General features: G+C 49.3%; 1 protein-coding gene across 10 annotated transcripts in view; it reads left to right on the top strand.

Annotated features, from left to right (window-relative positions):
* The window catches only part of DAPK1 (death associated protein kinase 1), a 190,826-nt gene that overhangs the window by 163,466 nt on the left and 13,849 nt on the right, over window positions 1–13,511 (top strand). For all 10 annotated transcript variants that reach the window (XM_045469752.1, XM_045469745.1, XM_045469750.1 and 7 more), the window contains 2 exons: window positions 5,810–6,032; window positions 13,296–13,484. In XM_045469752.1, the coding sequence (XP_045325708.1) occupies window positions 5,810–6,032; window positions 13,296–13,484 (412 nt within the window). The remainder of the gene's footprint in view (window positions 1–5,809; window positions 6,033–13,295; window positions 13,485–13,511) is intronic.

A 13,511-nucleotide genomic window follows, 5' to 3' on the forward strand; every position in this document is an offset into this window, starting at 1 on the left:
AAGGAAGAAGCCGGGACAGGCCTGAGCTGGGCGAGGTGTGCTGTGACCCAGTTCGCCACGAAGGGATTGGGGGGCAGCCGTGTGCTGGAGCCTCTGGTGCCCCCCGCAGAGCCCACGACACGTGTCTCTTCCCACCTGCGTGTTCAGTGCCCTCACGCTGGGGGGCTCGATTGTCCTTCCAATTAGATTTTAATAAGCTGACATTAAAATAGTTGCTGTTCTTACACCTAAGATGAGACAGTGAAGAAAGGTGCCTGGGAATATTTTGGAAAATAGGATAAAGTGTAGAATTTACCCAGAATTTAAAATTCAGCACAAGGAAACTACATTTGCATAATTAAGACTTGCTGCTCCTTCCCTGCTGGGTCTAATTGCATCCTGCCATGTGGGGAAAGCCACATCACCTCCCTATGCTCTTATCTGGCTTTCCCAGATTTCAGATGGTCTTCCCTGTCAATCTGCTGATGTTTAGTCATCTTTGCTGATGGGAAAGTGGAGCTAAATTGCCAGGGGTAAAGGTGCGGGAAGAAAGTTAGCTAGAAACCAGGATTCCCCAGGGCATCAAAGAGCAATGTAGTTACCAAATAATATTCACTTAAAAGATACTCACAACGTCTAGATATGCTAAGAACTATTCTAGGCACAGGAGAGACCACAGTGAACAAAAGAAGCAAAACTCAGCCAAAAAACGAATAAAGAAAAATACCAGATGGGGTAAGTCAGGGGTTGGCAAACAATGGCCTCCCAGCCAAAGTGGGTCCACCACCTGTTTTTGTAAATAAAGCTTTATTGGAACACAGCCACACCCATTGACTTTCTACTATCTATGGCCGGTTTCTGCGTACATGACAATCATAGGAGAGACCACCTGGCCCTTTATAGAAGGATCGTTGCCCCTGCTGTATGTGCAGGGATTCAAACAGGGTGAAATTAGAGAAGGGAGGGGAATTACTTTCCACCCACTCTGCTGGTGACATTTAAACCAACACATGAAAGATTGGAGAGGGGAGGCAACCAGAGAAGGTGGTGGGGAGGGCGCAGAGAGAAAAGTGAGTGCAAAGGGCCTGGGGCAGTAAAAAGCTGGGTGGGTGTGTCCCAGAAAACAAAAAGGAGGGGGATGGGCCTGCACCAGGACTTGAGCTTGGTCGTCTGGGAGAGAATGGTGACTGATCAGAGAGGTAGGCAGCTTTACAAACCTAGGTCAGGAGACTGGGTTTGATCCAGTTGTGTTCAGCAGGTGGGAGCAAAATCTGACTCTCATTTTGGGACTTGCCCTCCGACTGGCCCGACAGAGACCAGGTAGGAAGTGGTCTTGGAAGCCAGGTGGGATATGACAGCACTTGGATGGGGTTTTCCAGGCTCAGTTACACTGTGACCCGTGGGCAGGAGTGCAGATGGAGGGTGCCCATCCCTGGGTAAATATTTAAAGTGTAAAGTTAACACAAATACACCTTCTGACCACCTGGAAGGCAGGACTCGTTCAGAATTCTGATCCTCACGTTCCCTGCTGCTTTCCCCAAGCCTGGCAGACTCACCTGCTAGAGGCTCACCGCCGTGGCCACCCCAGCCCTCACCTCTGCACTAACCACAGGAGAATATTCCAAGGCAGGAGCCAGAATTTAGGAAACACGGTAGTCCTTGGTGTTAATGAAGGAAGGTCTGATGAGGCGGGGCTTTGTGGCCACCAGGGCACAGGTGGCCTTGGATCTCCTGGTAGGTAGAGACCACAGAGGGACTTGTGTGCTCCCTCCAAAGAAATCGGTGTTCTCCCACCTTCAGAGCTGTGGGGCGGGGGGAGGGGGGGCAAACTCACTGTCTTCCTCAGGCCCTCTCTGCGTCAGAACCACAGTCAGCCTTGGAGAGCACGCCTGACTGGTGATGGCAGCTGCCTTCCCTGGGACACTGCTCTAGGCCCCAACAGTCTTTGTGCCACCACCTACTGGTGACAAGAGAAAATGCGCCACCCACCTGCAGTCCGGGAGAGATTTCAGCATCTTGTTGTACTTCTGCATCAAAATCGGTTGTGTTCAGATTCTCCAAGGCTCTTAGTGAACAAGAGGAGGGATTATCCTGCAGGACCAGGTTGTGTCTCCTTAGAAAGGAGCATATTTTGCTTTCTTGCCTTATGGCAGATCTGTCCATCTTGATGGGGAGCTCTTTCCAAACTTGTCTTCTTTCCAAAGAGAAGGTGAAGGGTGGATGAGTCAGTCCCAGCACAGCCAGTGGGTAGGGAAGCAGGGAGAACCCCTGGCAAGGGCATCATGGGGGAGCAGCATGGGGTATACAAGGAATGTCCTTGGGAGCATTTGAGTGTCCCTGGGTCAGATTTGGGGGTTAGAAGGAAAACGTGAGGCATGGCTCACCTTATCACACTGGTATCCCAGAGCCTGTGTGTAGGGACGTACTCAACAGGATTCTTGCCAAAGCAGGCCAGGTGGTCAGATATAGGGGAGAGGTGAGAAATTTCATCACGTAGGAAGGAGTGGGATTTTTACTAAACTGACTGAACAGGATTCTTGCTAAAACTAAACTAACTTGGCCAAGGACAGGGCAAGACACAGAGAACCTTGACTAGAGTTAGGACCAAGCGAGAGTTTTCATCCCTGCCTGCCTCTGTTCTCGGTCTGGCCGGGGAAGCAGCAAACACATTGCCGGCAGCTTCTAGCCCCCAATACCCGGCATGGAATTTAAAGGAATGAACTGTAGTCATTTGAGGGCAGCACTGAGCAAAGCATATACATGACTTCCCTCAGCTGCCCTGGAGCAAGCCAAAGAAACTTCTGGAAGTTTGCTGGGGCTGCAGCAGTGTGCCATGGTTACAAGCCTCTAGGTCTTCAGACTGCAAGGGCCTGAGGGACTCAGGCAGAGGGGACACACATACCCTCAATCTGGCACACAGGGCACGTGATGGCCAAAGTCAAAGTGCCAAGATCAGAAGTGCACAAAGCAGAAAAGGGCCACAAACCAACTAATTGCACACTGTCCCTGGGACCTGGTGGTTGGATTACAGCCATAAGCAGGTTTTCTGCCTTTCCCCTGTCACAGGAGAAGAGGACACTGGTGTCCTCAAAAGAATCAATATGTTAGTAAGCTGTGTGTTACAAAATAGGTGGAGAATGTTCTATTCCACTTGGTGAGATACTCCTAGTGGATGGCGATGCTCACAGGACATGGTGACTGCAGTTTAGATGCTTCCTGTGCAGGGGAGGGGAGTGCCAGGGACTGATTGGAAAGGAAGGGGAAAGGGCAGGCTTTGAAGGATAAATTAGAGGGTTGGGAGGCAGATTTGCTTCTGGGGTCAAGGGCTTATCTGCAACACTACATGGCATCAGGGAGAGATCCAGGGAGTGCCCTATCTCTTCCCGCCTGGTGGGCAGCTCTGGGATGAGTGACTGTGTCACAACAGAACGTCTTCAGCCTCTGCACTGACTTGGGTCCCAATTCAGGGGTCCCCCAGCCCTTTCCCTCCCCTGCAGGGCTTTGTGTCTGAACTTACTGGAATTTGCGGCTAAGGGAGAAGCTAGAATAAGGACAGCGTCAAGTTCTACAGAGCACTGGGCAGGGGGAGGAGTTCACAGATGACAAGTACCTGCACAGATTATGTTAAATGTGAATGGAATGGCCTCCCTGTGACATACCAAAGACATCAAAGGGAATATCTATAGTGAAATATAATGTGTTGCAGTGTATAAATGCTGGGCCCCAGGGCATGAGGGTTGTAGTGAAATTGGCAGGTATGGGGACCCGTGCACGGTCACTATGAAGTGCCTGCAGACACCCGTGCATCCTGGAGTGCTGGGATGGCACGCAGACACTGTAGCAGCTTGTCGACCTGATTTTCGCACGTGAGGGTAGGAGCTCGTGAAGGGTTATATATGTATACATTTTTTACCAATTTATTAAGCATTTGCATTCTTGGAAACCTCAACTATTGAGATAACACACTCTCCAAAACAGGATGGGTCATATGTGGCATGCAGTTAAGCCTAAGGTCATGTAATCATAAGCAAGTTTTTCTCTTAAATAAATGCTCAGCAGACACTCAGTGCTCAGGTGGACGCAGGGAGTTGTTACCGTCCAGGACATGTGTAAACGTGTGTGGACACATAGCACCCACATCCACGAGCACCCCCAACATCAAGAACTGAAAACGTAGCGCCCATTCCCACCGTGCCCACTAGGAGGCAGTGTTGCCATGTGGAGAAGGAAGGTCAGGGTCACACAGAGAAAATGGGGAAGGAGTGGAGTCTGACAGGTGGGCCTGCTGGGTGGTCAGTGGAAGAAGCCACCGTGGCTCAGCGGGAAGAGGCCAGCAGGACATCCCCCCTCCCGGGGTGAGAGCTGGAAGCAGAGTCTGCCAGGCCTGAGACCACAGGAGACTAAAAGCAGACAGTTCCCTCTGAGAGGCTCCTGCAGGTTCCCCTGGGTCCTGTCATTTCTACACACCCCTTTATTGAGCACCTCCCTGCCAGGTGCTGGGGACACGACTTTCTCCTCAAGTTGGCTCCCAGTTGAGGGGGAAGATCATCCCACCACACCCTACAGTCTAGCGGGGTCATGATGGAGAACCCCACCTGGGCTGGAGCCTCCTGGGGAGGAACGTCCTGGAAGAGAACCCAGTAAAAGCGGTCCCCGGATGTATGGAAGTTAACAGGTTAAAGCGGAGGGACCATCCTGGGTCGGGGAAGGACCCTGAGCCTGCACCCCACGCTCCAACAGGCCCCTGTTCTGGGGCCAGGATCAGGCTGGGGTGGGAAAGCAGGCTGGCCGTGAGGGTGGATGGAGCCAGGGCGGCGAGAGCCGTGCCTGACTGTGCAGGTGTCCAGGTGGGCTCTCTGGGTGCACAGAACACCTGCCCACACTGTCCTATCAAAGTGCTCTTGTTGTCTTTGGTGTCAGTGTTCACGTGTCTCTGTGTCCCCAGGACACGGATCTGGGTCGGGTCTACACCTTCCTGTTCCCTGCACTTTGCTCAGCCCCTGGGGGCCTCCATAAATGTGTGCTGATGAGTGAATGAATTATCCTGCTTCTCTCTGCAGGGCTGAGAGAGGACAGTGGGAAAGTTACGGGGTCCCCGGCCCCACCACAGCATCGTGTTTGTACCTCCTGATGCCGCTTCTCAGCATCTGGAGCCATCATGGTGTCGTGAGGGAACGGGACCCCTCCACACAGAGGAGCAGGGGTCCCTGGCCACTCTTGACGGGCTGGCCCTGGTTCCCCTTTAAATTGACGGCTTCACAGGAGTTACTCCACCCCATTTCTTGTGCACCAAAATGCCATGGACACGGGCACCTCCCTGGTGACAGAGAGCTCACCGGTGGTTGCCAGGGCCCGGGCAGGGAAAGGCGGTGACTGGTTATAGCTACGGAGCTTCCTTTGGGGGTGGAAATGCTCTGGATCCCAATGCAGTGCTGGTTGTACACATTGTACATGTAGTAAAGCCTCAGAACTTTGGTCACTTGGAAATGGTCAATTACATGTTATGTGCACTGTGCATGAATCTTTTTTATAGATACCATGGGACAGAATAAAACGTCTGCAACACAGGTGAGCGTCACAGACCAGGGTACAAACTTCCAGGTGTAATAAGTAAATGCCAGGATGTGCTGTACAGGGTGGGACCACAATTCATAATACTGTATTGCATCTTTAAAAGTTCCCAAGCGAGTAGCTCTTAAACCTTCCCATCACCAGAGAACTCTGAGGAAGGACACGGCGAGAGTTCCTAACTGTAAGAGTCGGCATTGGCTGTTTGCTCAGAGCCTTCTCTTTCTCTGCGGCTAATTCGCCCCTTTTCATCTGTGTGCAGGATACGCACCGAGGACTCTTCATCCAGCAGCTGCGGCCCACACAGAACCTCCAATCCAGAATCAAACTGAAGCTGTTCGGCCACTCAGGCTCGGGGAAGACCACCCTGGTGGAGTCTCTCAAGTGTGGGCTGCTGAGAAGCTTCTTCAGAAGACGCCGGCCCAGACTTTCCTCCGCCAGTTCCGCCAGGTTCCCGCCCTCACCCCTGGCATCCAAACCAGCAGGTAGGCGCCTCCTCCCCTGCCCCTGCCTCTCCACTATGTGCTTGCTTTTGTGCTTGTCTCCTGTCACGGTCTAGGAGGAGTGCTAGCTTTGTGTTGGTTACCTGGCCTGGGGTGACCAGATCTCACTGTCTTGGTGGCTTTAGGTGTTAGTCTGCCCCGGCTGTGGGCCATGTGTTGGCCTGCTCGTGCAGATGCCCCCCCCCCCCCCCCCCCCCCCCCCCCCCAGTAATAGCAAGGACAGGGCCTCACCAAAGTCATGGTCACAGACACAAAGATCCAGACTGCAAATGTGCGGATCACAGAATGGTGTCGTGTTCTACTCTAAAATGGGTAATGCGGTGAATTGTATGCTATGTGCAGTTTGTGTGAATGTATTTTAAATGCAATGGGACAGAATAGAACATATCTGCTACATGGGTAAAAATACAGACCAGGGTACCCGGCCCTTGAAGACACAAGTCACATGAACAAATACAGGTTCCAGATTGTACACGTCGAATATTGGCCCCAAGATGGGTTCTCCCCCTTAGGCTTTCTTTTTGGAATGCTGGGCACACCCAGTGACTCAGGAACACAGCAACAAAATTCGGTTCCATCCCTGTGCGACTCCAAGTAGGTTGGTGGTTTCGAAAGGCTCCCTAAGGATTTTGCGGTTGGTCCATCCACTCACACGCAGCCTGATTGGGGGAGTCCCGTTTTGCAAAGATAAGAATATAACCCTTCACAGAGTTACCTCTCTCTCCGTTTTGTGCAGGGATTCAGTTTCTACACGTGATATTACAAAGTGCCTTATCAGTCCCCCCACATTGAAAACAGCGGTTTTACCGTTTTGTTTTCTATGGACAGTCTCTCTGTCCATGAGGAGGAGTGTCTGGGGAGCATTCGTCAGGGCTGGGGGACAGTTGACTGAGATTTACACGCCCTTTCAACTTCTTTACTCTGAACAGCAGTGGAGTTACAAACAGGCGCTGAGATAATAACCACAATGGATTTATAATTAGTATGACTACAGTGTTACTCACACCTATTGCTTGTGCTTTCTGAGCACTGAGTGTGTGCCAGGCACTGGACAAAATGTGGTACGTGTGACACCTCCTTTGATCCACACGACAGCCTGCAGGGTATTTCACTGAAGCCCTGAGGGGTCAAATGGGCTGCCCGGTGTCACACAGCTGGCATTCTTGATGTGTCTGACTCCCGAGCCAGTGCTTAGGGACGATGCTTACAACTCCGTCTGGAGTATAAGGGCATTTCAGACACACATTTTCCCATTGTCTCCCATAATTTGGGCTCAGTTTGTAAGATGGGTTTCACCTTGTCTGAAGCCAGTAGTTTTCCAGATTTAATGATTAGGTTCAGCCTCTGTGTGTGAACCACGCCCTTGTTTGTGAGTGTGTATCTGTGCGTGAGAGAGGGAAAGGGGGAGAGACAGAGACAAAGACAAAGACCTCTATTTAGACCTGGGATCTGCAATGTCTGTGAGTCCTCTTTGGGTATGAAGATTATGCCCTATAAGCCCATGAGCTGAACTGAACCAGCCACAGATTCTATCTCCTGCGCATCCCTCACCTCTCCGAAGTAACGTCTCCACTCATCTTCCACATCTGGAAGAATCTGGAAGTAGATCCTTGATAAAACGCACCTCAGGAAAGCTGCATTATCAGCCAGGGTCACGGTGTTATAGCAGCGTCCTCCAGGCAGCGCTGAGGGAGACTTGGTCGTGGGGCTCAGTCACAGAAGGTTCTGTGGAGGACGAAGTCTGCTCTGGACCAGAGAAGCCACTTGGCCGCAGTCGGCAGAGACACAGAGGGTCTTCCTCTGTTTAGAATTGTTCAGAGCTGCCTCTCCAGTCCGAACCCTCAAATTTCTGTCAAGATAACAGGTTAGTGGGGTCGGGCTTCCCCCATAGGGCTGCTAGGAGGTAATCACTGCTCGCTCTTGTGTCCCACGTGACTCAGTTCTTTAGAATCTTCCTGGTGCCCTGGTGTCGATGCTGGTTTTGCCACCAGAAGCAGCTGAAGGGAGGGACCATCACGTGGTAGTCCCTTCTCCTGGGAGCGGGCGGCTTTGTTCTCTCAGGAGGCACAGGTCTGCTCTCCCTGGTCACTCGTGTGAAAGAAAGTCCCCTTGGGGATTCGCAAGAGTGAAGAAAGTGGCAGATGCTGGAAAGACACAAGAGCAAGCCAAGGGGACACCACAAGGAGATCCAGCTGGCAAAGTGGCTGCCCCTTGGAGAGACCACAGTAAAACCTAGAAGCAAGAAAGAGTGGAGAGCGGCCTGTGGTTGACCTCCTCTGTGCTGACCTGGGTTCGGGTGCCGCACATGTGTCATCTCACTGGATTCTCATGAACCTACTTTACAGAGAAGTAACCTGGGCCTCAGAGACATAACGTGTGTCTAAAGCAGAGGCTGAAACTGAGCTATATGTGATACAAGAGATGGGGAGGAGGAAGGTTGGATTTACTGCTGACATTCAGAACTCATTCACCAAGAAATTTGGATACGGGGCTCTTTGTGGAAAATTGGAAGCTCTGGGTACACTGATTCACATCCCCGGTATCGGATATAAATGTTCCACGCGAGTGCATTTATATCTCGCAGACAGCAGGGAGCTGGTTCGTGTTAGCAACTTGGCCCTTTCCGAGGTCATCTCCTGAACATGCTGGAGGTTGGGGGCTGACACCAGCCAGAAAGCCAAGACCAGGGGACATGTCTGCCACCCCTGTCTGCAGGCACTCAGGTCACTTGACCCCCACGCTGCGTGGTCTGGCCACCACACATACAGTCGCTCTGTGGCCAGCTGAGTATCACAGCTGTGGCATGTGGGGCTGAAGGAGGAAGGAGATAACCCAGAGCAGAGGGGGAGCGAGTGTCCAGGAGCCACCCTGCAGGGGCTGCTGCCTGCTGTCCCCAGAGAAGAACAAGTGGGAAGAAGTGTCTTTTTCATTTCCTTTTTAAATTAGATTCAAGTTACTTAACATACGGTGTAGTATTGGTTCCAGGAGTAGAACTTAGTGATTCATCACTTACGTATAACACTCACTGCTCATCCCAACAAGTGCCCTCCTTAAAGCCCATCCCCCATTTAGTCCATCCCCCCACCCACCTCCCCTCCATAATCCTCAGTGTGTTCTCTGTATTTAAGAACAAACTCCAGGGGTGCCTGGGTGGCTCAGTCGGTTGAACGTCTGACTTCGGCTCAGGTCATGATCTCACAGTTCGTGGGTTCGAGCCTCACATTGGGCTCTGTGCTGACAGCTCAGAGCCTGGAGCCTGCTTCAGATTCTGTGTCCCCCTCTCTCTCTGCCCCACCCCTGCTTGCACTCTGTCTCTTTCAAAAATGAATAAACATAAAAAAATTTTTTTTAAAAAAGAACAAACTCTCAGGGTTTGCTTCCTTCTTTGTTTTTATCTTATTTTATTTTTTCTTCCTTTCCCCTATGCTCATTTGTTTTGTTTCTTAAATTCCACATATGAGGGAAATCATATATTTGTCTTTCTCTTTTTGACTTATTTTGCTGAGCATAATACACTGTAGTTCTATTCACATAGTTGCAAATTGCAAGACTTCATTCTTTGTCGTTGCCAAGTAGTATTCCGTTGTATATATAAACCACATCTTCTTTATCCATTCGTCAGTTGATGGACATTTGGGCTGTTTCCATAATTTGGCTGTTGTTGATAGTGCTGCTGTAAACATTGGGGTACATGTGCCCCTTCAAATCAGCATTTTTGAATCCTTTGGATAAATACCTAGTAGTGCAATTGGTGGGTCATGAGGTAATTCTATTTTTAATTTTTTGAGGAACCTCCATACCATTTTCCAGAGTGGCTGCACAAGTTTGCATTCCCACCAACAGGGCAAAAGTGTTCCCCTTTCTCTGCATCCTCGCCAACACCTGTTGTTTCCTGTGTTGTTCATTTTAGCCATTCTGACAGGTGTGAGGTGGTATCTCATTGTGGTGATTTGTATTTCCCTGATGATGAGTAATGTTGAGCATCTTTCATGTGTTCGTGAGCCATCTGGATGTGTTATTTGGGAAAGTGTCTATTCATGTCTTCTTCCCTTTTCTTCAGTGGATTATTTGGTTTTTTGGGGTGTTGAGTTTGATAAGTTCTTTATATTTTGGATACTAACCCTTTATGTGATCTGTCATTTGCAAATATCTTCTCCCATTCCATTGATTGTTTTTTAGTTTTGTTGATTGTTTCCTTCGCAAAAGCTTTTTATCTTGATGAGGTCCCAGTAGTTCATTTTTGCTTTTGTTTCCCTTGCCTCTCGAGACACATCTAGTAAGAAGTTGCTGCGGCTGAGGTCAAAGAGGTTGCTTCCTGTTTTCTCCTCAGGGATTTTGATGGCTTCCTGTCTTACATTTAGGTCGTTCATCCATTTTGAGTTTATTTTTGTGTATGGTGTAAGAAAGTGGTCCAGGTTCATTCTTCTGTGTGTTGCTGTCCAGTTCTCCAAACACCATTTGCTGAAGAGGCTGTCCTTCTTCCATTGGATATTCTTTCCTGCTTTGTTGAGGATTAGTTGGCCATACATTTGTGGGTCTATTTCTGGGTTCTCTATTCTGCTCCATTGATCTATGTGTCTGTTTTTGTGCCAGTATCGTACTGTCTGGATGATTACAGCTTTGTAATGCATTTTGAAGTCTGGAATTGTGATGCCTCCAGCTTTGGTTTTATTTTTTAAGATTACTTTGATTATTGGGGGTCTTTTCTGGTTCCATACAAATTTTAGAATTATTTGTTCTAGCTCTGTGAAGAATGCTGGTGTTATTTTGATAGGGGTTCCATTGAATGTGTAGATTGCTTTGGGTGGTATTGACATTTTAACAATATTTATTCTTCCAACCCATGAACATGGAATGTTCTTCCATTTCTTTGTGTCTTCTTCAATTTCTTTCATAAACTGTCTTTAGTTTTCAGTGTACAGACTTTTTACCCCTTTGATTAGTTTTATTCCTAGTATCTTATAGTTTTTGATGCAATTGTAAATGAGATTGATTCCTTGATTTCTTCTTCTGACGATTCATTATTGGTGTGTAGAAATGTAACAGATTTCTGTACATTGATCTTATATCCTGCGACTTTGCTAAATTTGTGTATCAGTTTAGGGTTTTCCACATAGAGTATCATGTCCTCTGTGAAGAATGTAAGTTTGACTTCTTCCTTGCTGATTTGGATGCTCCTTATTTCTTTTTGTTGTCTGATTGTTGAGGCTAGGACTTCCAATACTATGTTCAATGACAGTGATGAGAGTGGACATCCCTGTCATGTTCCTGACCTTAAGGAGAAAGCTCTCAGCTTTTCCCCATTGAGGGTGATATTAGCTGTGGGTCTTTCTTATATGGCCTTTATGATGTTGAGGTATGTTCCTTGTATCCATACTTTCTTGAGGGTTTAAAAAAATTTTTAAATGTATATTTATTTATCTTGAGAGAGCGAGCCAGGGAGGGGCAGACAGAGGGGGAGAGAGAATCCCAAGCAGGCTTTGCACTGCCAGTGAAGAGCCCAACACAGGGCTCAACCTCATGAACTGTAAGATCATGACCTGAGCTGAAATCAAGAATCCAGTGCTTAACCAGCTGAGCCACCCAGATGCCCCTTTGAGAGTTTTTATCAAGAAGGATGCCATATTTTCTCAAATGCTTTTTCTACATCTGTTGAGAGGCTCATGTGGTTCTTATCCTTTCTTTTATTAATCTGTGGTGTATCACGTTGATTGATTTGGGGATATTGAAGAAGCCCTGCATCCCAGGAATAAATCCACTTGATTGTGGTGAATTCTTTAAATGTATTGTTGGATTTGATTTGCTAGTATCTTGTTGAGAATTTTTGCGACCACGTTCATCAGGGAAATTGGTCTGTAATTCTCCTTTGTGGTGGGGCCTTTGGTTTTGGAACCAAGGTAATGCAGGCCTCATAGAATGAGTTTGGAAGTTTTCCTTCCATTTCTATTTTTTGGTGTAGTTTCAAAAGAATAGGCTAGGCATTAAAATGTTAGGTAGAATTCCCCTGGGAAGCCATCTGGCCCTGGACTCTTGTTTTCTGGGAGATTTCTGATTACTGATTCAATTTCTTTACTGGTTATGGGTCTGTTCAAATTTTCTATTTCTTCCTGTTTCAGTTTTGGTAGCTTATATGGGTCTTCTGTCCAGGGTGCAAAGGTACCTTCTCCGTCAGGCCTGCCCTGCCACTTTTCACCACTAGAGGTCAGCAGTTAGCAAAAAATCATGTTTTCTTTCTATGATTTCAATATATCCCCGTGAAATTATTTTTTTAAGTTTATTTATTTATTTTGAGAGAGAGAAGAGAGAGCAGGGGAAGGGCAAACAGGGAGGGACAGAGAATCCCAAGCAGGCTCCATGCTGTCAGCATAGAGCCAGATGTGGGGCTTGATACCAGGAATAGTGAGACCATTACCTGAGCCCAAGTCAAGAGTGGGTCGCTTAACCAACTGAACGACCCAGGCACCCCCCACCATGAAATTATTATTTTAAAAATATTGTATAAAAACTCTTTCCTAATGAAAACTCACCGAGGTGTAGGAATGTCTACCTTTTACCAAATCCTGTCAGCTCTCCCTGGAGAATCCTAGCCTGCCACTGTGTAGAATCTGTTTGCAGTCAACCTAACACCATCTCATGTACCAAGTGGTACCGCTTTATCTGCATCCGTCAGCGGCCAGGTGGGGACATTAATGGAAGGACAGTGTCCTGGACAAAAGTCAGGGGCTCATTCTAGAGACGGTGAAGCTTCCAAGCCTTGGAACAGAAGGAAGCCGTTACCTCCCTTTGGGCTGTAAAGACAAGAGGAAGAAATCGTGTTCCTGGGAAAGCTGGAGCCCAGGGGTGAAGCCGCTCGGGTGTCTAGAGTCACAGACACACAACTGGAATTAGAGAAGCAGCTGGGAGTGATGGGGGGGGGGGGACGCCAGGGCCTTCTCTCCCTGCAGCCTGTCCAGGGCCTCCCGTTGGTTGACCCTAACCAGAAGCCAAGTGGCCGGGGGACCCCAGAGATGCAGCCCATGGGGTCGGTCCGTCTCTGGCGCCCAGAGCAGCTCAGGAAAGGGATGTGGGAGGTGCAGCAGCCAGAAAGAATCCAGGCAACATCCCTGAACCGCTGCCGCATAGCACGCGGGAGGGGTCCACACAGCCCAGAGTGTCGTGGGAAGGGGCAAGGCATGGCGAGGTGGGAGGGGCGCACGCACACACGCCGCCCTGGGCGGGGTCTCACTGCCTCCTCTCCGCCTGCAGGCTCCGTGAGCATCAGCAACCTGTACCCGGGCTGCGAGCACGTGAGCGTCAGGAGCCGCAGCATGATGTTCGAGCCCGGTCTCACCAGGGGGACCCTAGAGGTGGTGGTGGCCCCGCCCCAGCACCCGCACTGCGCGGCCGATGACCAGTCCACCAAGGCCATCGACATCCAGAACGCCTATCTGAACGGTACAGTAGCCCGCCCACCCCACAGGG

The sequence above is a fragment of the Leopardus geoffroyi genome, chromosome D4, assembly GCF_018350155.1.
Source record: "Leopardus geoffroyi isolate Oge1 chromosome D4, O.geoffroyi_Oge1_pat1.0, whole genome shotgun sequence".
NCBI lineage: Eukaryota > Metazoa > Chordata > Mammalia > Carnivora > Felidae > Leopardus > Leopardus geoffroyi.